We start from the raw sequence: 24,493 nt of genomic DNA on the forward strand, positions 1-24,493 counted from the left end.
CCTAAAGGTATTCAGTTAAGACAAGCTCAAGTTAATGGCAACTCAATTTAACTTTGCTGTAACAGAATCATTTGAGTGGGTTTTTTTCAGTCTTATTTGAATAGCAAGGTGAAAAAAGACAAGCAGAAAAAAAAAAAAAAGTGAGATTATACACAAGTTAGCTCACTAATTAGCATAAAGACTAGTCATGAATAAGTTGTAGCATTTGGAGGTTTTTTTGGTTTTGAGACATCAACAGGAAAAGTATATAGCAGTGAGCTGTTATGTGCTTACATGTAAGTTAATACTGAAGCAGGAATGAATCTTGTTTCTTTATTCAACATGCACCAAACAAATAGATTTAAATGCATTTATTCTCTCTGATTTTTATGCATACTACAAATTGCAAATATAGTATAAAATAGATTCTCCCCTGTAAGAAAAATCTGGTTCCTGTTATGACAAAAATATAGTATTAAAGATTTGTTTGAAAAATACCAACTTTAAAAAATGCTAAGTAAAAAACTAATATCAGTGGTTGGTTTATATATTAAGCCAAAGATCCATTAGAAGTCTACAAGAACCTAAAGGGGAAATGTCTTATTCTTGGGGTTTATCTCCAGCTACAGTGAGAATTGTTGCTGTTACAGGTGTGTGAATAAGAAGTTAATTTCTCATATCTACTGGGCAAGCATTAAGGGATCCTTAATGCCAAGTGTGATAAGTAGCTCTAATTCTCACTGTAGTCCAGAGTGTAAAGTTTGCTCATAGTATTAATAAAACTGGTAGGTTGACCTTTTGGGTTGAGTCATGTTAGGAGGATAAATACAATTTAGTACAGTCTGGAACTCTACTTAAACTTTTAAATAAAATCTTGAATTAAGAAGCTGCTGGAAGAAGTAATGCAGCATTTTTCAAGGACTTGATTGTTTCCTATGAGAATCACAAGAGACACAATGCTGGCTTTTCTGCATTCTTTCTGAAAACTTACTTTTCTATACTTAAGAAGGTCAAGTTAACATTTTCTGCACTGTTTTAAATACTGGAACATTTCATAAAAGCATGATAATCTAGAATTTGGAAACTTCTTCTTTGTGCCACCTACAATTTAATCTGCAGTAAACTGAAAAACTTTAGCTTGAACAAACAAACTGTAAAACAAGTTGTTTGACATGCTTTAGAAAATCTGTAGATGCATAGATGTAGCTCCATCCTTCCACTTGTTAACATGGTCTGAAATAACAGTTCTGCAGAGTGGACACGTTTTTTCTCTATTAAACCATAAAGAGATGCATTCTTCACAAAATGTGTGCTGTAATGAAAAGAATGAGAACTTAGAGCTTCTAAGCTCTTCCATTTATAAGACGGTATATTATTTGCATAGCCTGATTTCTAAAAATAATCAGAAGACATACACTCGCTAAGCTGTGTTGTTTTGTTTACCAGTTGTTTAAAATATTCTTAAATTTGCAAAAAATAATTATGTTTATGTGTATTACCTGACAGATAAGCAGAATAGGCTTCTGAAATTCAGCTTGGCAGATTGAACAGATATCATCCGATTCGGAACACTGTCTCTTGCTAGCTGTCACCCCGTAGTGCTGTGAAACAAGGTATTTTCAGCCAATATTAGTTTCTAGGGGAGGGGGAAAGCCAAAACAAACACAGAAATACCAGGACAGAGAGGAATTGGGAATAAGGGCTGCCGTGTCAGGAAAACTACCCAATCCCTAATGCAACAAAATATTGCTAAGTTTTTAATAGTTGTCTTGGGGCCTAAAGCTTACGTGCTCGTACGTGGCACGCTGTCTAGTTAATATCTTCCCCTGATCACGGTTACTGGAAGAATCTGTGGCAATTTTTATTTTAACCGTAACCTCCAGTAAAACACTGTGTTAAGTTCCAATTCAATCAAGATAGCACTTAGAAAATGCGAAGTTGTTTATTATTCTTTTAGTTTAATAACACTGTGCTCCAAATGTTCTACGCATTTTACTGCATGAATAGCACACTCTAACCAATACCTCTTACTACAGAGGAAGATTATCCAGAAACATACAATTCTAACAGAAGTTACTTGCATGTCAATTATTTTGGCAAGCTTCAATTCTCCCTGTATTTCAGCATAAAGCTCTGCCTGCATCCAATCAATATTTATTCCAGTTAAAAAGTAGGAAGCAGGACAAAGAGGGCATGTTATTACATGCAGAATAGATTCTCTGGGGTTTTTTTGTTGTCTAGATGACAATGTAATCACATAGTCAAGTAATTCAGAGCGTCAAATGCGATAACAAGTATCCAGGGTTTACTTTAAAAATTCAGTTATCTGTTGCTAGAATACAAAGTAATATAAGACTGGGGCATTAAAAAAAATAAGTATTTTCATGTAAACTGGGTTTATTGTTTTGTCGTAAGAGAATTCAGTACTCACTGGTCGTGTGCAAAATATCCGTAAGACCTGCCTGAAGTTTCTCAACTGTCCAAAAAAGCTCAAAAGCTGAAATGGGAAAAGAAAACCTGAGTTACACTTAGTATTTTATTCTGTGAACTAAAAAGCTTCCAAGCTTCTGTGCAGATTCCAACACTAGAATTCACACTGCTAGTTTTGTGTTGGCAGGAACATAAAGCAAAGCTATAGTTCAGACTGACCCGAGTTTAGCTGCTTAATATGTAACCAAAACAAGAATTTAGCATGAATTTTTCCCAGTAGGTGTCTGTTCTTTAGAAGAAATACTGTGTTGGGGTTCTGAAATTAGGCACTCAAGTGCGAATCTATCAGCATTATTATCACATATGCAATAGTCTTTAGGCTTGTAATTAAGATACCATCGCATTATAAAGTATTTTCCATATTCAAAGCCAAACTTGTACTGAGTCTGGTTACATCTGGGGCAGATTAGCTCTTTGGTGAAGTAGACAGCCAGTATGAACACTTATCTTTAATTTGTTTAGCATCACACGCTCTAGCAGAGAGAAAATCTAGTTTCCTGGAAAATGCTGATTCTTTTAGCCATAAACCTTTATTTTTGCAAGCTCTTTCCTGTTATCAATATCTGATAACAGTCTGATCAGTGTCTGATGTGAGGAGAGCTATAGTAAGTATTCTTTGATATGCAACCCCAATCCATTCCCAGAACAGGTGCAGGAAAAAGAGGATTTAGTGTCCTGAGCCAGTTTTCCTTTCAGTTTTGGAAGGCTCTATCAGTTAAACTGAATCATCAACTTGCAACTCAGTTCAAACCCAGGGGAACTTTCAGAAATGTGTCAGTTTATGTGTCTCTAATCCTCCAGTGATAAGTTTGAGAGGAATATAAAGCTTACATACTTTTAGGATGAAGTAGAGAAGGCCCAGCAATATCCCAAGGCTCCATCCTAGTACACTGTCCAGCTCCCCATTGCCAATAAGATAACGGAACCAAACTGGTATGGGGACAAACATACGGTAATACTGGCAGAGTTCTTCTAACAGCATGTACCAGTAGCCCTAAGCAAGACATGCAAAGGAATCGCTCAAGATTCAAAACACAAAGGATTTTTAAAATATAGAGAAAAGATGCATTGTTATTATTTTGCGTAACTTCCTCTCATAATATCTTGAAACAACTAAATATGAAGAATGAAAAAGAATGAAGACCAGACGATGAGTCTCACCACAACTGTACAAGTAACAATAACACAAATGATTGCTGTACTGCAGAAAATCAAATTAATAGGCTAAAATAGGATGGCTTTGTCAGATGCCTACCTGCTTAATAAATAATGCTATCAGACTTAATTTCATAAGCATTAAAAAAGAAAAGTTACATGAAAAGGAAAATAAGACAAATTTGGTCACGTAGATCAGTTTGTCATTAGCAGAGTTGTGTCCTGCATTCAGGATTAAATAACGAGAGCAAGGCCCATTCTTTTATTAACAGACTTAAATTACAAACTGTTTTCCTGTAAACATTATTTCATGCCTTACCTTGTGATAATCAACTCCTTTATAGGATGGGGTGATAAGAAAATTGGGAGATCAGGAAAGAAGCACAGGGCAGCTGGACTGAACAGGTAAACAGATTTCAATGACACCCTAAAAAATGACTGAGTAACAACTACAAAGTGCAAGTGTCCTGCACAGAGCACTCTGTGTGTGCGTGCCTGTAACAGATACTTAGCTTAGTTACTTTATTTCCTTAAGTTTGTCTTTAAAACTATGTTTATAACAGGGAAGAAGTACAGGGAAGACATTCTTTCTATAATATACACTGGATAATGTCTCTGTTAACCAAATTCCTTTTTTAATTTAGCCACAGTTTAGGTCATAGTTGGTGTAATGCAATTTTCAGTAACTATTTTTTGGATGTTACGAAAATAGAGATCTTGATTATAAATTGGTATTTAGAGAAATCAGTTGTACCTGAGAAAAACTTGTTCCGGTACATTTTAAGAGATAAAACCTACCAAAACATCCTGTTCAAATGCTACCACATATGAATTGTACTTATTTTGGTGTTTTTTTGAACCAATACTAGTATTTGCTATTTTGACAGAAAATTTAATTGGTTTTGCCTGTCTCACCTCAGGAAGCAGATAAAAATAAATACCCCACCAACCAGTGTAGGCTTCTGTGAAAATTACTAAACTTTAATGGTTTGTGGAATTAAGCTATGAATCAAATTCATTGATCTGACACAAATATTGCTTAAGTTTCTAAACTAAAATTCCAAATTATTTCTTGGAGACAGAAAAAAACAGCTGTTTGCATGCAGAGATCTTAAAATCTTCCCATGTCAGTTACTGTTGAGCATGTAAAAAATTTACTGTGCTTCAGCTGCTCCCCACTAACCGCCTCTATACACAGTTACACTGCAGCAAATAAAAGGTTTCTGCGTGTCCCCCCACTTAAGAGACAGAAATAAACCCATTTATCTGATGACATAATACAAGCAATTGTTTCAGATCAGACTGTAAACTTTCCTTAACACCAAGCAGGGAAGAACATGAAATCCACAGGGTTTTCTTGCCCACAGTGTAGTGGTGGATTATATACTGACTTTTAATTAAACAGACTTTTCTCTGGGTAGAATTTAACATTTAGCTAATTTTACTGTAAAAGAAACTTTATAAGGAAGCAAAAATGCAGTTTGTTTCCTTACCTTGGATTTAAAGGACATCATAAAAGAAGGCACCAAGAGAATAAAGCACTTGAAGCCCATGAAGAGGAATTTCAGAATAAAGTCTGTGACTCCCACAATCCAAAGTACCTCCCAGAAGTTCATAAAATCCACAGTAGGGTTTAAGAAGATTAAGCTACAAGAAGAAGTATCAGAAGTTACTGGGGCACCCTGTGTAGAGGAAAGCATGACCAGAGATTATCACGGCAGGTTTAATTTAAAAAGGAGACCTGGTTTTACAGAGAGGAAAAGTATTTGCTAAGAAAATGAACTCTTTATTGTAAATTGATAATTGATGATCTGACAACCTTTCCATTTTTGAATCTTCTTTCTTCATCACAACCCCCATTCTCTAGAGATAGGCTTGCTTTCTCATTTTAGCAATACAGCCTTTGACTGATTTACAGCCAAGACTGTAGCTACAGAATGGTAGGAGGGATAGAAAATAAGTTGGAGCCATAAACTCCATAGAGCACCAGAATGCCATATTCAGTATTCTGAAGGCAAGGAGGCAGGGTCAAAGCTAGGAATCAAACCCAGGTACATGCCACCGAGTATGGGGTCTAATCTTGCAAATTCTAACGTACTGTTTTTAAGGACAGCACCAGTTCAGTTTGGCAGAAGAGGAGGAATGAAGATTAAATTGAAAGAGAAACCAATGCCCCAATTATAGAAAAACAGCAGCAGCCCAGATAAAATGTTCCAAGTTAATATTTGAGTAATTTATGATGTGAGTAGAGATGTTCCTCTACTTACCTGTAATACAGTGATTGAGAATGAAAGGTGTAATACAAGAGGAGAGATGATCCAGTTAGGTATACTAGTAACCAAGCACATTGCAACTTGGAGCACCGTTCCTGTAAGATAGTTGTAAAGACATATTACAGTCCTTATCTCAGTATCAGTGTCTTAAATATATCTCCAAAGCACCAAGTCTGTTATATCTGAACAGAGTTACTACTAGAGGACTTTATCTTTGTGGTTTTAGGCCAAATAAAATAGAACTACTCAGTGGAAAGGTAAAGTGGTAATTTTTATGTTTCAACACAACAATTTCTATGTGCATCGAGGTTTTTTCTAAAAAGATAACCAAAACCCACCCCACTCTGAAGAAACAACAGATTTTTCCTTTGGGAGTGAACAGAGACAGCTGAAAGTTTAAGCTGTCAACTGCTATTTGATTCCACAGATATAGTTAAGAAGTTCTTCCATAAATTCCAAAAAGCTTTTATCAGTTGAAGTGTTTTCAATATTCAAAGTCAGAGGGGGGAAAAAAACCCTCTTTTTGAATTTTGAAAACCTTATTTATCTGAGAAGCTCTACATTGTACAGAAGCATTAAGACTTTATTTCCATCTTGAAACCTTGACACCTAGTATTATTAGGTAAATAAAACACTATCTCCATTCACATTTCTTTCAACAAATTGGTGGATAAAGGTCTTGGTTAACTTACAGAATTTTGTTAGGTATGGTGATACTTACTCTTAGAAAAACCTGATTTACTATGCTTTTGTTTGCATACATGTAAGTTGTTAGCAGCCCAATTCCAAGAGAAATGCCTAGTAGGAAAAAAGGGTCAGTTATACACAAGAAAATAAAAAACTTTACTGAACTGGGTTAAAAACCAGCCACTTCTAATATGTCTTTGTAATTACAATTAATAGCTCAGACTATCAAGCCAGAATAATTTAGCACATTGTACATACGCCAGCAAAGGAAACAGAAGCCACTGAAACGTAGTTTAGTGGATCTCTCTTTCTGATGAATAAAGCAAATAAAAATAAAGCTAAAAATAAATTGAATTATATTTCAGGCATGGTTATTAGTCTGTCTCTTTGGGGGGAGGGTCTGTTCCCTCAGACCTTATTTTGTTATACTCTACCAATTATATGCTGCATGATCAATTTGACACACAGAATCAAGATATACGGCAGACTTTTGTGCAGCCACTGGAGGAGGTATCTGAGCTCTGAGAGGGAGGTGCCGCTGTGTTCCTCTGAGTCTGGAGTGGAATCATCGAGCCCCCCTGCTTCGCTGTGGGCATGTCCGTGTGAGTGACTTTGGGAACTTGGCCTCGAGTGCCGGGAACTCGCGTTTTCTCTGGCTTCTCCCACAGCAGAGTTCAGCTGTATGCGAACATCTCCGCTGTGATGGCACGAGCTCTCTCCTGACAACCTCGCTGCGTGGGCGCTCGGAGAAGATGAAGAGTCATCACCACTCCCTTGGATGTTGTGGAGATGACTGCAATTTGGTTGCATGGTAGGGTTTTTTTCTGGTCCAGATTCTTGCTATTTTGTCTCCTAGAGTGGGATATAAAAAGTCACAGTTGAAGGAAGAGATAACTAGGGGAAAAAAAATACTCAAAAAACCCAACACAAAAATACAATAGATTGTTCTGAGTGATTGCCTGCATGAAGTAAAGATTCTTTCGAGAGATACTGTCTGTCTCTGTTCTGAAAGCTGGCATGCTGGGTTTGCACCCCATCTCCAAGGGGCAGCTTTCCATGTGCCATATTAAATGACTTCCTTTCATGCACATGCAGATCCTCTAGCCCGCAGTGAACCTGGCTGCCTCAGTAAAATCTAAAGTTGCTTCAGTGCAAATCAGAACAACAAAAGCTGCTGAAGAGGAGACCAGCAGTAGCTTGTACAGAAGAGATATGAGCAGTGCTGCATAATTTCACAAAAATAGTAACAGTAGTAGGCCAGAGGAGCAAACAATGATGGGAAGGAAGCAAAGAGTACATTTACATGCATCCATGAAATGGTAAGCGCTTGTGCAGAGACAAGTCTAGTCAAAAGCCAGGGCATGCTCAAAATTCAGGGCCATTATGAGATTAATGAGATTATCCTGTCTGGGTAAGGGAGCAGAACCAGGTTAGTCCATTTTGTAAGAAGCATTTAAAAAAGCCTGGACCATATGGTCTAGGTGAAAAAAGAAGTGCAGGCAACAAGCAGTAATCTAACAGTGAGACCACCCAAATGAGGTTTTATTTCTTTCCACTGACATCTTTCTACTGTCTTCCAGGGTAGTTTTTAACTTTTGTGTCAGTCTTTACATTACTCAAAGTGCATTAAATCTACCTCTCTGGACTGGTGTGATAGGAAAGTAGTGATTTTGGAGAATGGTTTGAAGCTGGATTCGGCACAATACTTGTCACTATCAAGTAATAACACTGAAACATTGGAAATTTTATTATAATCCTTTTTCAATCATTCAAACTCTTCCACATTCCTCTTTGAAATTATTTTTCCAAAGCTTAGCGTATATACACAGCTAGTTTCACCAGGGATACAAAAAGGTTAAAGCAAAATTGGTTTTGTACTGCAAGAAGTTAATATATTCGCACAAACCTAGAATTATTTAGCCTTTAAAATGGAGATTAGATTACATTACATTAGAAGAGTTTAAACAGTATCTGAATAGGGGAACTTATTACCGTTTAGAAACGCTGCTGGTGCTACTACCTACATTTTTGTTGGCCAAAGATTACATCATACTTCATCCAAAATTCACGTTCTGTGATTTTATGCACACGAATAAAGCAAATAAACTGGAAATTGTATTGACGTGTAAGAGCACTATTACTCAGTGTGTCTGCGGGATCCGGCCACGAATGCTGTTTTTAAAAGGGGGGGGGGGGGGGGCGGAGTAAAAGAACTTCATTAGCACTCTTCAGTTAGGGGTCTAGGGCCGGCTTCTGCAAAAACTGACAGTTTGGCGTTTAAAAAAAGTGAGCGATCCCATAGTTCGAGTAACGCAGCTTCCCTTGGCACTCTGCCTAACAAACTTTCAAATAAGTTATTAAAGCGTGAGAAACCCGCACGAAGCGGACGGCTTCCCGAATTTCTTTCCCCCCATATCAGATAAAGTAAGGTCCTTGATAAAGCCTTTTCTCCTCGAACATCCCCCGTCCCTCCCTGGCCGCTGCTCCCACCGCACTTGGGCAGCCGCTCTCCCGCTGGGCCGCGGCCGCCTCGCCCGCGCCGCTCGCAGGGCCGCGCCGCCGCCGGAACCCGCCGCCAGCCCCCTCGGAGGCGGCGGGAGGGCGGGTGCCGCTGGGGGCAGCGCCGGCAGCGCCCCCCCGGCCCCCACAGACGCCCCAGCGCGGGGAGGGGGTGACCCCGGAGGCGCGTCCCCGCTTCCTGCCCGCCCGCCCGCCCGCCCCGGGCTCTGAGGGGGAGCGGCCGCCGGGAGCCCCTTTCCCGCCCTCTCCCCTGCGCGGCCCGGCCAGGCGCCAGCCCGCGGCCCGGCGGCGGTACCTCATCAGGCGCCCGGCGCCTCCCGCCCGGCGCCGCTGCCCAGGCCGCGGCCGCCCGCCGCCTCCATCGCCGCCGCCGAGGCCGAGTGGGTGGGAGAGGGCGCGGCGGGGGGAGGAAGAGGAGGAGCCGTGAGGGGAGGAGGAGGAGGAAGGCCCTGAGCTGGGCGTTGCTCTGGCAACGAGCGGCCGCGGCTCGTCGAGGCCTTCGCCCCGTCAGGGGACGGGGAGGGGGAATCACCTCAGGGCCGGGGACAGGCTGCGGGTCGGGCCCGCCAAACGGGGGGGGGAGCGGTGCTTCCTGTTGCTTTTTATTTAAAGCCTCAATTAAAATTAATCTGGGAAGGCAATAATAATGAAAGAAATTAATAAGTCTATATAAATATATATGTATATGTACTGCGGTATCATTGCTTCTCGGTGGCGATTAGTGCTCACCGCAGGGAAGTCCTGCTGCCTGGAAATTGGCTTTGCCTCCTAGGAAACCTGAGGAAAATGCTGCCCTGGTTAATGCTGCCATAGCTCTTAGGAGAAGCTTGAAATGAAATAGATACAGGGTTTTCTTTCAAAATATGCTGCCGTATAGCTCTTAGGAGAAGCTTGAAATTAAATAGATACAGGGTTTTCTTTCAAAATATGCTCTTGAATAAATTAGTTTGCATCCAGAAATGGCATCTGTTTTCCTTGGCTCAGCTATTTTTCTAGAAGTGTTTAGGTATGCAGCTCACACTGGAACCGGTGCCTAATATCTGAGCAGTTTTGGAAATCAGTCCTGTGTTGTTTAGAGTTAAAACAGAATTTAATTCAAATTTTTAAATACAGAAATGCTGTGGGGTCAGTAACCCTGGCAGAGGGAAAAGATGGGCACTTGGCAGATCTCATGAGGTGAAAAACTAAGTATTTAGAAGAGCTAAGTGGCCGGGCGTTTAGTAACGCATACCATCTAACAATAAACCTTCTCTTTTATACTTGAGGAAGCAGCTGAAAACACTGGACGCATCTCTGTTGAAGGTAGGTTTTAAGGAGGCATCTGCAGCAATTTGGTCTACATTTATGATGGTTTTGGACCCTAGCTAGAATTTTCTTGAGTGATAATTTCAGGCCTCATATCCTCTGTATTTCACTTGGGCTGTGGCTGGTGTGATGGAAGAAATTTGAGCTAGTTACTACAGATATGTTACTACAATATGTTTAACAAACTCACAAGTCTCCTGTTCCTGTAGGCCCTCTAAATTCAGAAGACCTTCTAATTTGTATGGTACTGCCTAATTATCACAGTACTGCTCAGTAGCAGCACCAACGCAGATTTCAGATGCTCGGCTGGAAGCACTCTAAGAATTTTATGGCTATATCCCCATTCTTCCAAGGATAACACAAAACTGTTGTCTTTGACTTATGCTGTGCCATATTGTTCATTCTCTTACTCTTTGCTCAGTTAGTCATTCACGTAGTGTTTGGATTATGAAGGACAATGTGAAAAGTCTTCATTTGATTCTCAAATCAGGAAAAGCAATTATAAATCTTTTATTTTTAAATAGTATCTTATGGTTGGCAATTATGCGTGCCTTCTGTACATTGCTGGGAAGTGTATAAATATAAAAGCCTCATTCAGCTGTTTCTTTTTTGTAATTATAAAATGCATTAAATTACAAATGTAGTTTTAAATCAAAGTTGTTCTCAAACTGTTTCTTATTGTTACATGCACTGGAAATATGAAATTAATTCATGGCAGTTTATTAATCAATAATGTTTGCTCATGCAGGTCACTTGCTGGTTTATCTCCAATTCGCAGCTCATTAGAAGGAACGTAACTCTTCAGTGATGTTGTTAAATAACAGGTATGTTTTCATGGTGCTATTAATGATCTCTGGATTTAGTAACTCTGACACAAGAAAGATTTCAGAGACCATTAACATAAAATTGGAAGTCTTTTCCCATGGGTATTGCACTCATTGGGTCATGTAATACCTAGTAATAAATTTACCAATCTGTATTTCGGACTCTCCTCCTAAGAGGCCCATAAATTTCACACAGACAGCAGAATCAGTGTCCAGGCATGTTTTCAGGTGTATATATACACTCAGATATAAGTATCCCAGACTTTCTCATCCTCCTAGGTGTAGGTGGTACCTCCTTAACTGATGCTATCAGCAGATTTCATCAGCATAGACCTGCTTTTCCTGTGGTTGTTAAATGCCTGAGACAATATTGGACCAAACACTGGTCCTCGTGGAACTCTGCCGGTGATGCCCTGGCAGTGCAATACTTACCTTTTCAAGAGTTACTCTGTACTAAAAGTTGCTGAGAACTAGTTCTATGCACAGAAATGTTAGAAGAAAATATTTTGTATCCTAGTCCTAATTCCTGAAGGAGCTCTGCAGAAGTCTTCCTGTGTAGTGCAGATTAAGGGATTACAGTCTTCAATTTTTGTTCCTCCTAATAAACTGTAGTATCACTATTTTTCATCAGAAGGTGTAAAAGGAACTAGTCCTTTAAAATTAGGTGTACAGCATACATCTTTGCTGAAATTTAAAGGAACTGATCTCAGATACATGGAAAGGAATTGTAGTTAATGATATGATAAAAAATTGTTTTCTTCCAGGAGTCTGTAAAATAGCAGAATGTCCTGAATATTCAAAGGCTTGATTGGTTGTGTTCATTCTACACCGAATGTTACTTGAGTATGGAAGACTTTTGCGAAATTAAGAGGGTTTAGTTTAAATTGTTTGAAGGATTTGAAAGTCTTGCCAAGAGGCTCAAATGACCTTTAAAATTTGAATGCTTCCTGAGCTTTGAATGCTCAATCTTTTTAAAACTAGCTCCTGCAATTACACAACCTTTACTTCAGTTTGATTTTCGAGCACAAGAAAACAGCTCCTGTGCTCCCGTATTTAAGGCACTGAAGAATAGGGGCCAGTTTTGAAAACTCACCACTGCAGCGATGGCAGAGGAGCCTGAATTTCACTGTTGAAGTCTGATCGTGTAAGCTTTGTCAAGCAGACTCGCAAAGAAATTGAACCAGATATTTTTATAATGCGATGACATCATCTTGTTCCCTGAGGTTTCCAGAAATCTTACTAGCTCTCTGTGTACAGCAGCGTGCTCGTTTCTGTTAAGTCATTCTAAACTGAGAGTAATTCCACTGAAATGGTGTCATATAATTGTTTTAAAACTGGTGAATTAGATCCCAGAGTCTTGGGTTTTCTATATAGATAGAGCCTTGAATTAAAATTAGATAGCAGAGCCACAAAGGGCAGTTGTAATTTTTGCTCACTGCACAGGAGGGTGCTCAGCCTCTGTCTTTATCTGCAAGAAAGAGCGATTCCCATGGTCATTAGAATGAAGTGGAAAAGCTGTTTTCTGAACTGGTCTTTTCTTGCGGTGACATTGAAGGATCTGTTAAGTACAATCACTCAAAAAATATTCAGCTGTTAAAGAATTTTAGAAGGTGTGTGTTAATTGCTGTTGTAAGACCATTACAAAGGTATTTAGGTCAGAAGATGTACTGTAATGATCATCCACTTGTGTAACACCTTGGTATTCTCTAATGGGTCTGCTTAAAGGTGCCAGAATTTTCAATAGAATCTTTGAAGTTTTTCACAATTAATTTTTTTTTCCAATCTAATGTGTTAATCTGGAGGTGTGAATCGTTCTATTGAATAATGACTTCTCATGTATGTAAAAACCTACCCTGAGTGGATCTATGAGGAAGGGGTAGATAGGTTTGCTGATTTATATTCGGTCTGAGGTACCTGCTTATAGTTATATCCTTAATTATACTTTATTTTCCTTGGTAAATATTAGTATCTTTTAGGTTAAAAAATCAAATGAATGTTCTAACAACTCATAAAATGGAAATGTTTAAAAGTTATATGGGTTTATTAATTTAGGTTAGTTTGTGTTTTATAGTGGGAAGGGGTTTTATTGGGGGGGGGGGCTTCTGTGACACATTGTCGATAGGAGGGAACGCTGGTTTACCGAGGCTGGTTCTGTTGGTACCTCAGGCTGAGGTGTTGCTTCCTCTTAAGTACTCATGTAACTGCTCTGTCCATGTTCTCATTGGGTGGCAGCTTTTAACTCACAGAAGAAAACTCTACCTTCTTTGTAATTATTAAAATTCTCTGCCATAAAAAGTTTTATTTGACCGACTATAACATGAACAAATGGTGAGATAAAGAATCTTCTGGCATTAGTTACCACTGCATGTGTAAGAAAAAAAATATGAGTGGCTGAAAATTGACCCACTTTCTGTTTACCTTTTTAGAGATCAGTTAAACAGAGGTCTTAGATGTTGTTATCTGGTCAGATTTTAGTAAGTGTGTTAACACATTCTGACTGAAAACAATTTGTTAAACCTCTGTCTTGTACAAGGTCAAAAATATTCTGGCCCTCTGAATGCATATCCATTTTAGTTGCAAAGGAAAACCAATTGTTTTTAAAAAGCATTACCACTGTAGACAGATTTCCAGATATTTCCTTTCAGAACTTTTAGAATAAATACAAACACATGAATAGAGTAGGCAAAATCTTGTTTGTCGTGTTGAACGGGATTTGTCCCATTAACGTCAGCACATAAATATTTGCTTCACTTCAGTCAATATTTACCTCACTGGTCAATAAAACTTGTTTTGCACTTCACAAAGTTAATATTTACTTACTGTTTTTAGTTTGGTGACAATATATAAAATTCTCTATTTCTAACGTTATGGAGGGCTTTTTTGCTTCTTTACTAACAAAAAAGATCTTGTATTAACAGATGTGCGTTAGTTTATTAAGAAGTCTTATCCACAAATAAGACCATGTTCATCATGTAATAAGATTATCCAGATTATGCCTATAACATTTTACAAGTACAGAAAGGATAATTAAAAAAAAAAAAAGGGTAAAATGACTAAATATATTACCAATTTTAAAAATACTTGCTTAAGACTGTAAAATAGGAATTTCACATCAGTTGGTTTTTGTGCTTGTTTTGTGCCCGTCAAGTTCTCTGGTGAAGGAAAATGTGCCATTATTCATTAAATGATGGTTTGGAATTTTGTTTTTCAATGTTCCTTGTGTAAGATAAAATAATTAGACTGAAGGACAACCTCAGAAACAACATGTAGATTTTTGGCTCATAGAAATGTTATCGTGAGTTAAATTTGGATAAATCCCCAATGTGTCTTAAGGAAATGCTTGTCATCTAGATCCAGTGCATAATTTCTTGCATATCCCAGCTTCCCATGAAAGAACCACAGAACCCTACTGCGGGTTCTGTTTATTTGTGGTGTGGTCTCTTTGGGTTTTGTTTGTTTGGTTTTTTTAGTGTTGACATTTTGAAAATTTGTACTTCATGGTCAAATATGTTAGAAGAAGAAAGAGAAACGTGGGGGGAAAAAAAGGAAAAGACTTTAAAGTCATCTGTGGTAGTTTGCCTTTGCATGATGCTATTGCTTTCATCATTGCTTCTCTTCAGATTTTTAATTTACCTTGCGAAGTGTTTTTGAAGATTCTCATCTGATAGTAGGTGAGCACTGCCTGGATCCTTACTTCAGAAATCCTGGACTATGTTCAGATGCTCAGCTAGAGTCCTTGCTCACCAATTTAGAGGTGTAATAGAAGTGAGCACTGGGTCCTTCTGAAAGCTCAAGAACACACTGGTTTGCTCCCTGTTACAAATATTCTCCAATATTTTGAAGAAATTATGGTTGTCTTTTCTGCACTAGCTCTTGTTGACCATCACTAAATAAAAGTTTCTTCTGTGCTTCCTTCATCCCAACTTTCTGGGGTCTCTTATTAGAGAGTGCAAAATTCTTCCTTGTTAAAACATTTGTATTCCATTCATGTTTAGATTAATACATGGTAATATTTTTCTTACTAATATACTGTACAAGCAGTATGTTGCTGTTAAAATTGATTAATAGCCTAAACAGAATTGATTTGGTTTAACTAAAACTCAAAGCTATTTATTGCAAGTATGTTACAAATCAGTAGAGATGACCGCTGTAATACAAAATGTAACACTAAAAGATTTTTCCAACCCTGGGAAGCCAACATATTCTACTAGTTTTGATTTATAATAATGGGAGGCTCAAGCATTAATAACTCTGAAAAATAGCATTAGGAGAAACTTCCCAGCTCTCTGAGGACAAGATACTCCTCTTCTGTGTGTTGGTGGGAAAAGCTACAGCTCGATTAGAAGAAAAGCAGGCATAGCCTGCTGAATAGGGTTTCCATGGGCCAGACCTCCTTGCAGTGAAGTTGTCTGGCATTAGCGTACTTGCGGAGGCTGACTGAAAAACAAATGCTGAGTGAAGGTGCTTAACCTGGTCTTAAAAATGAATAAACAAACAAATAAATAGGCTGTCAGGCTTTTAATTAAGTAATCCATTCAGAAAAGGAGCATATATTAATGAAGAGATTGGACACAGATTTTGAAATGTCAATAGTGTGGGAGGGGAAAAATTATTTTTATACAACTGCATGGTATTCATTCACAACAAATATATCTCTAATACAAATTTCTAGCCATGTCTACCTACTTCCTGTTACAAAGTAATCACCATAGAATCTCTGTGTCCACCAGAGTTTGTAGAAGTGGCAGAAACTATGCTCATCATGATTTTCAAGGAGGTTTATGAATCTAGAGGCAAAGCTATATAACTTTTCCTTGATTTTATCAGTATCATAGATAGAATAGAATATGCAAAGAATGAGTAAAACACGTTGAGATATGTTGGCAGTAGTTTCCCCAAGAAATTTACTGTGCTTTCAGCAGTGCAGTCCACCTCTGTGGTAATTTTTAGGATGTAATCCTATGAATGTATGTGATTAGCATACGTAAGTGAGTTGTCTCGTTAGAATCAAGGGGCTCCTTGTCTGTGAAGTTATTTGCATGAGTTTGTAGGACCAAGGCCCTCTTTACCTCAACATTATGTAAAAATAATTGCTTTGCTATTAGGAAATCCTTCTGCTCGTGCCCACACAGAGCTCACTGTTTTCTGATTTCATGAATAAAAATGGTTTAGCTGGAGAGGAGATATTGATATTTGTATAATTTATGGAGTTATGGTTGTTCATGACAGAATTTGTTAGGATATGTATCACACAGAAATGGGTGTCTATAATTTTATCATGCTTGCCCTTGTTGAAATCAGTGATAGACTTTTCATTGACCTTAACAGCAACAAGCGTGTTTCCAGGTATTCTTGAGGCTAGTACTATAGTATGCTATGTAATGTTGTAGCTCGTGAAAAGTGAAAAATTAGTAACTGAATTATGCAAAATGCAGAATTACTTGTTGCTGATATTACGAATATCCTGTGCTCCTAGTCGCTACAAAATCAGATCTAGACTTCAACAGCTTGGTGAAGAGGCAGCACATTTCTGAACTAAATACTGCTTGTGAAACGGGTATTGTTTAAGCAGTTGTTCATCATACTTCCCCATGGTTAACCATGCAAATGTTTTGGTTGTAAAAATTAAGATGCAGATGTTAATTCAGAAGGCAAAGGTTTCTGGAATAAAGTTACATTACTCCTCCTCCTAATTGGAATTTTTTTTTTTTTTTTTTTTTTTTTGAAATCAAGCACAAACTTAGCCGTTTTTCAATTAAGTCAGAGTAAGTACAGTAGTCACGCTTGGGAGGACCTTTAGATCCTTATGGTTGACTAGTCCATGTTCCCAAATGTGACACTTCATTTCCACAGAAGAATTTTTCCCCCATGCATTTCATATGTATATCATAGTTGGCTGTATGCTTATTTTTCAGTGTTTAGTTATATTGTAAGTGGATATATGATAGTATGAGGTGTTTGACTTTCAACCTGCCAGAGGCTTTGTCTGCAGCATATGGTTAAGAGATAGTGCCATCTACTTGGTGTCTGGGCAAAGGAGATAACACTGTTGGTTGTTAAGCAAGACACATTTGTTATCTTGCTGCAATGTACACTTTTCTTGCAGTGGCATACTTAAAACCCATTCTGAGTAGGCAGAGAAAATTCAGTATGTTTGCACTTATGTCATGAAACAAAACTAGTCTCTTTCTGCGAAGATCTCCAATTCTGTCCCTTAGAGAGGTGATTTTATGATTTATACAATTAGAGACAAGCATGAGGCTATTTAATTAATTTAATATTATGGTCTGAGTCTTCAGTTGGACTAAAGTCTCTGAACTAAATCACAGCATGCCCATATCACTCAAACTGTCAAATAAAACATATGTTTATGATAATGATTATCTTAATTTAAAAGTGAGTTCTAGCTCACTCAGTATTTTTCTTCATTAATAGAAAGAATTAATGGAAGACTACCTACAAGAGTACTTACTACTTAACTAAGAACTACTTACAAAGGAAAACACTGGTGAAGGAATATTGGAATTCATCTTAGGCTCATATATAACCTCTTTCAGAAGGCATTATGATGATTAAGCATGTCAGCTTGGATGATTCGAGGTCTGGCGTTGTCTTCCCTATTTTCAGTAGAAAATTACTGTCTTGCCCATCAGTTTCAGCCAGGTCTCTGCTCATAGATCAAAAGTAGAAACAAAAAGTTTGCTGAAGGCTATTCAGGCTCCAGCAAGTTAACGACTCATTTTTATTGATGTGGCAGCTGAAGCGCTGAAATTTATAAGTGAAAATTGTAGGACTTGATTGTCTGAAGTTACGCAAGAAATCCATAGATAAGTACCTAAATAAAAAGTGCTGCAGAAAGTCCTAGTAACTGGGAGGCCTGAGCATGTCTGGTGAAAAACAGGCTTCCTAATGCATGTAAATAAGGATCTGGATGTGTAACTTCAGGCATTCAAACTTGGAAAGTTTGGTGTACCACTCTCTGATTTCTGCTTTTGTTGCTGAGTTCATCACATCACACTGCTTGTTTGTGTATGTGTCTTTGTTTGGTTTTTTTGAAATCATTACAATTATAATTTTGATAGTAGCTTCCTAGAGAAGACCAAATGCAGATGTCAACTGTGTGAGCAGGGGCTGTGGACAAGGAACATGTGGTGGAGTATGTACAGACCAACAAAAGATTCTCTTCAGCCCAGTGAAAGGGGAGAGAGCTAGAAAACAACAGCATGAGGAGAGGGGAACAGATGTAAATTAACCTATAAATTAAATATATCATAGCACTGTTAGGACTCCAGCTATAATGTAATAGAAGCCCAAAACTTTCGCACGTGTGTGTGTATGTGGATGTGTGCATACATACTTTTCCAAACTTCCCAGTCATGCATCCCATCTTGCAGAACTTTCCTGTACAGAGAATATTTCTTTGTGCCTCTTGTCAGACAGGGCCTGCAGAATGTCTTCTGCACAATCTTCAGCGAGACCAACAATGTGTTTGGTGCTTGTGGAAAAACAACTAATTCAAGTCTTGCAGAAGAGTTGGCATATTTCTTTAAATTTCTTAAATATGTCACAATGATAACAGCAGCGGAACAGCATTTGTCCTGTGTGTATTTCTGTGTGCAATAGAACATTATTTTTTCTTTTAATGTATAAGAAAATATGAAACCCTACAGCAAAATAATATCTGTGAATCCTGCTCAGGGTCACTCAGATATCCATCTAACATTTTACAGTGCATTCAGAGAAAGACGAGAGCAGATAGAAGACATTAAGCAATGAAATTATGGTCAGCGGAAATGTTTTATATTTTTCATTGTTTAGATCCTGATACAGTAATTGTTCTCTATCACACATAATTGCCACAGTGTTAAAACATAATTGTAAAATGCATTACTCTTTGGTCTATAATTTGAACCTTTATACAGGTCACGTAATTGTCTACATACAGAACTATTTGTCAGTGACTATTTAACAGGTACACATAATTCATGTCTGTTCTTTTTTAAGTAAGCTGAACTTACTTCTGTTGAACTTAACCAAGTTAACCATTTTTCAGCCTCCAATGCTGCAGTAAAAATGTACTTCCTTAAATCTGGTTTGCTGGCAGACAGAGTCTGACACAGTAGATTTAGTACAGCTGCAGTATTAATGTTCAAAACTCCCATGCTGCACAGTTTTCCCACATGCTACATAAAAATGCCGTACAGTTTCTCTCTCCAAGGCTCCTCTATTAGGGATTAACTGACTGTATGCCTCCGGTTTGGTTAATGTTTTCATTTATGTATAATACAGTTTTACACACTCAAATTACTGTTTATTGCAAAATAAATATGGTAAAATAATAATTTTATCCAATATTGGCTTAACATTAATATTGAAACTGTGAAAGTCAATGGAAAATAAATCTGGGGGAGGATCGGTGAAATGAAAGGTGCAGAATCATGGAATAAATGAGTTGGTAGAGAATAACTTGTGCTTATATGTATTCTTAACGAGTTATAAGAAAATATAATGGAGAAAGTTTTTGCAGCACGGATTTGTCTATACTGGGTCATTGCTTTTATTGTCTCCTACCAGAAGGTTGAGTTTTGATAACTCAGTTTCAGAAGGGCAGCTTTTCCATGGTTTTGGTATTTTTTGGGAAAGGTGTAATGGCTCACAATGTACCAGCGAGTTTTTGAGGGTAGGTTTGCAGGTTATGCTTCAAAATGTGATGGAAGGAAACGTCGATTTCTTTGAAGGCCTGAGCTGTAGAACCCTGATGGTTTGGATGTTGTTGAGTTTCTAGTCAAGAGCAAAGTGGACTGAAACAGATTTCAGTCTTCGATCTTTCCTTCTGCTCATACATGATAGGACTGTGGGCTTTCCCAGTTCGATAGCAATCCGCCTCTATGTCATTTAGTTCTTAAAGGCAATGAGGGGCTTCAGTGCCCCTTTACTTTTACCAAACTTGAGAGTAGTCTGCTGTGCTGAACAAAGCATTTGAATTCATGTTTCAAGTTAAGCTGTTTGTCTGCAAGATGTGCATTTTACAGACTGGATTTCATTCAGGGAGATTTTTGGAAATGTAAATCATTGGGTTTATAGAGTAGATGGATTTTAGAGCCCCATGATAGGTAAATAATGACAGGAGTACAGCCTCGTCCATCTATTTTCATGTCAAAAGAAGTTCTATTATTTTTATGCTCTAAAGAAATATTTCCTAACCTTTATTTTACCAAGGGTCCTTTTTAGCCAATCAACTTTTCAGTCCAGGGTTGGAAATCACTCCTCGCTCTTTATTCAGCCTCTAGTGGTCCCTCCCCTCCAGAAGAATCTCAGCTTGGATTCCCGATGGGGTCAGCACTGGAGGATAGGGAGCCGTGCAAAATTCTTGCTGGTGCTGCTGCGTCTCCCGACGGGAGCACAGAGTCCCACAGCCAGCAGAGCCCTGGGGGAGGAAATAGCATAAACATTCTTCATAAAGCGGAGAAAGTAGGTGCAGGCAATATTTTAAATTGAACTATAATGAAATTATTGTTTATGGCTCAGCTTCTACCTTACATCCAGAATCTGTCATTTAGGTGATTGGGCCAGCAGGTGGCAAATATAATTGAATTCAAGAAAATAAATAAGGAAGTAGGCTGGGGATTGTTTGCTAAAAAGAAGACATCTAGTTTACTAATTAGGAGGATTTATAGGATGCTGTACTTAAAAATAGATGATTATTGATAGCTCATCTTAGTCGTGAAAGTTACCTTATAGTTTCAGTTTCCTACAGTCAACATTGCTGCAGCAGTCAGATGTGTGATTACCACACACGCAGGGAAGCTGAGCTCGTGTTAATCCACCCAGCACGGGCAGCAGCGAGTCAGGAACTGGGGACAGGGGTTGGTAGGCTGTGCTGCCCCAGCTGTATTGCTGCTGGTTTTAAGAGGTGCAGCCTGAGTACCCGTGTGCGTCGGGTTGCACTTCTTACTGCGATGTAGATGTAGAAAAGACAGAATTGTATCTGGTTCTGCGTTAGCAATGACCAGAAACAACAGACCCACTGCACTAGATACTTATTGTCATCTGGGAACTTTATGAAAGGCTGCACAGAAACAGTGTTATTAATTTAGAGAGAAGGTAGTAAAAGATACAGTATATTACATCTGTCTTTGAATTAGGTAGAAAGACAAAAGAAGTTGTAATTCTTTCTAATTAATTATAAGCGAGTGTAAAAATCATAGGGCTATAGAAAACTAAAATGGAGATTGCTTGAAATTCTCATATATCTAAGTAGCAGTGCAAAGGTATTTTAATGGAAATCAGAAGTAGATATTAAACTAAAATATTTGCCAGTGTAGACTGCTGAAGTGGAACTTAATCTTTTTTTTTTTGTTTGTTTTAAGGAAGTAGTGATAACTCTGGCATTCAGGTCAAGATCATCTCTCATTAAAGTTGTTTTAATGTTCAAAGCTGTATCAGTTACTGGAGAGCTCATCATGGCAGTCATGTATGAATTACACATTTCCCTGTGCCCTTATCTAATTCATTTCTCTGTGCTACATTTTGGAATAATTTGAATATGAAGTATATCAGGAAAACAGAGTTGTTTCGTTCTAAGTGGAGAACTCAAGCAGAACTATTCCTCACAGAAAGTAACAAACATCCAGAGTGAATTACCATGAAGGAGATTGCAGCTGAGATTGTAAATATTATTTTGAGAGGCTTAGATTTCCTTATGAAAGGAAAGAGCATTAAGGGGTATTTCGAAAATGTAGAAGGGGAATAATAGCAAAAAAAACATAAGACAAATTTGGCTCACCAGCCTTTTTGCTATTTCATGTCTAACATTCATTTTGGAGATATAGCAGTTGCATCAAGCTGAGGCAAGTTTAGTTTTATGTGCCTGGTAAAATGGACTTGAATCACGAGGATCTGGTCCATTCTCTTCTGTCACCTAATATTTCTGTTACTGTGTCTGTACGTTATTTCAATGAACCAAATAACATTTAACAATTTAGAGAAAAATAAATGAAAGTTTCAAAGTAAATATTTTTATATTCATTCTCATGCATTCAGTTGTTCTATAGAGCTTCTTTATTGCACATGCCTCCCAGTAATTTGTAGCAATAAAGTGAAATGCTGAAGTAAAATAATTAAAATTTAGATTGGAAATAGATTAGTTTCATTTGCTGTTTCAGAGAGTTATGATTTAAGCTTTTCTTATGCTCAGCAACAAATAAATTAATACACAAGGAGTGTGAAAGTCGTGCACTTCAGTGTGGAGGCAAATGCTCATTAGGAGCTATGGCATAAGAGGGTTCTTTAATACAGAAAACTTGCATTTTCCATTTGACAGAGCTGTTCTGAGCAGGGGCTTATAATACCCCAGGAGACCAGATTTTTGTTGATTTGATAGGAACCAACAGGTCTAGGGATGTCTTGATCTATTTGCCATTCCTCAGTTGTCTCAGGAAGCACACCACTTGGTTACTGGAACTTTGCTCTGGGTGCAGACTTCGCTCCTAAGACTAATGTGTCTGATGGATAATCCAACTTAGTTGAAAAATTATTTTAGTTTACTGATTTAATTGCAAAATTATTCAGACTTTGTGTATTTTGTATGTAAGTAATACAAATTTAGACTTTAGTATTTGCGCTACCTGGTTTTTGTGTCTTTGTGTTTAATGCAGCTGAAGGTTATTATGAAAAATGGGGGGTTAGTTTGAATCTCTAAAGGAGCTGCCAACATGCATTTGCCTGAGTTACTTCAGCAGTGGAGAAGAGAGGAAGAATTCCAAACATGTCATCCTGATTTCACAAGTCTGCAGAGATCTCCAAAGTGGACTTATCCATCTGCGTTAGGTAGTAAATAGCGCTCTACTTTTGTTACATACAAATGCCTGCGTATGCGCATTCCCTCTCTGGACACACGTAATCTGTAGATCCCTATCTGTCCAGACATAAGTGTACATACACTTTCTGGACTTAAGTCACTAAACACTAAGCATAATTGTGTATAAAATATCTGAGTGTTTATGCAAGTATACAAGATATAGAGAAATTTAGTTATCTTTCATCTTGAAATAATGCAAATAGTAAACAATGCTTGAGCAAACAAACTTCCAGGGCTATTACATGGCCCTTGAAAACTGTGGAGTAAGAATGCAATGATAAATAGGGAATGACAACCCATCTTGTTTTCATTAAGCGACCAGTTTCTTACTACATTGATGAAGTAGATGTCTTTATTTGCATTCAGATATAAAGATTCCTTATTCTCAGAATTAATTCAGTGTAATAAGTCAGCATTGCAATTGTTATTAAAGGTGAGCGCTATTTTCCAGTATTCAGATGTTAATCAGTATGAATTTTGATCTTAACAGCAATTACTATGATCATTATCACTATATAACTTTTTTACATTTTTAGCAGCATTTCTTAATGCTATTGGTGGGACTGCAAACTCTGCCTTCTTAAGAGTGCCACTTTTTCTCTTTTTGACTGTGTATGTGTTTAGTAGAGCCTTTGTAGGCCCTGGCTATGCAGATGAATCACCATGGTCTCTGTCCTACACTAGTGATGTAGGAGCCTTACAGCTACAGGTAACCACTTCAGTGCCTGCAGAGGCTGAAGTCAAGCACGTGTGAAGTAGCAGGGTGGAGAGATCGGGCCATGACTCCAGCTTATGGTTAATGCAAACAGGCACAGCTGGGAGGAGACCTCAGATTTGAGACATCACATCCCACCACTGCTCTGTGGAAGACCTTAGCCTGTACTAAAATTTAAATGTAGCTACAAATATGGCATTTCAGAAAGAAAACTATGGGAGAGAATCTGTTTTAGAGTCTGCACCCACAACTATGTAAACATATTGATAGACTTCAGCAACTAAAATCTCAGATGAATCTGTTTCCTGAGCTTGTTCCAGCTGTCACAGTTCCTTCCTGTAATTGAACTGTGCAGCGTACCATTCCAGGGAATAGTGCTGAAATGAGACTTTACATTTAATGATGCTTTCATGTTGAGAGCCCAATTAGTAACCGAATGCTGAAGAGCATGGCTTTATATAACTTACCTTTCATTGCACTGGAACTCCGTGCTAGAAGTAGCGGTAGTATTCGGTTCCCCAGACGGTATTCATCTGCCTTAATCATGAAACTTTCTCTTCTTTAGTTTTCCTTTTCTATTCATTATACCTTCCCCCCCCCCCCCCCCCCCCCCCCCCCCCCCATTTCTGGAACAAATTAAGGTAGGATTCTGTAAATAATTGACTTATTAATTAGATAACCATGA

General features: G+C 38.2%; 1 protein-coding gene and 2 long non-coding RNA genes across 4 annotated transcripts in view; 2 read left to right on the top strand and 1 right to left on the bottom strand.

Moving 5' to 3' along the window:
* Window positions 1–298: 298 nt before the first annotated feature.
* RNFT1 (ring finger protein, transmembrane 1) lies at window positions 299–9,419 on the bottom strand. The gene is given in 10 exon segments (XM_074890414.1): window positions 299–1,291; window positions 1,479–1,580; window positions 2,411–2,476; window positions 3,305–3,463; window positions 5,118–5,271; window positions 5,892–5,992; window positions 6,619–6,695; window positions 7,019–7,408; window positions 7,411–7,436; window positions 9,400–9,419. Coding segments are annotated over 10 exon segments (1,215 nt in total). The 5' UTR covers window positions 9,405–9,419; the 3' UTR covers window positions 299–1,156.
* LOC141952687 (uncharacterized) lies at window positions 1,505–7,117 on the top strand. The gene is made up of 3 exons (XR_012631694.1): window positions 1,505–1,592; window positions 3,969–4,029; window positions 7,053–7,117. It is a non-coding gene; the product is annotated as an uncharacterized LOC141952687 (long non-coding RNA).
* Window positions 9,420–9,662: 243 nt separating the features above from the next.
* Window positions 9,663–24,493, top strand: part of LOC141952686 (uncharacterized) — a 30,792-nt gene continuing 15,961 nt past the window's right edge. For both annotated transcript variants that reach the window (XR_012631692.1, XR_012631693.1), the window contains exons 1-2: window positions 9,663–10,406; window positions 11,158–11,233. This is a non-coding gene — a long non-coding RNA (uncharacterized LOC141952686). The remainder of the gene's footprint in view (window positions 10,407–11,157; window positions 11,234–24,493) is intronic.

Source organism: Strix uralensis, chromosome 20 (assembly GCF_047716275.1).
Source record: "Strix uralensis isolate ZFMK-TIS-50842 chromosome 20, bStrUra1, whole genome shotgun sequence".
NCBI lineage: Eukaryota > Metazoa > Chordata > Aves > Strigiformes > Strigidae > Strix > Strix uralensis.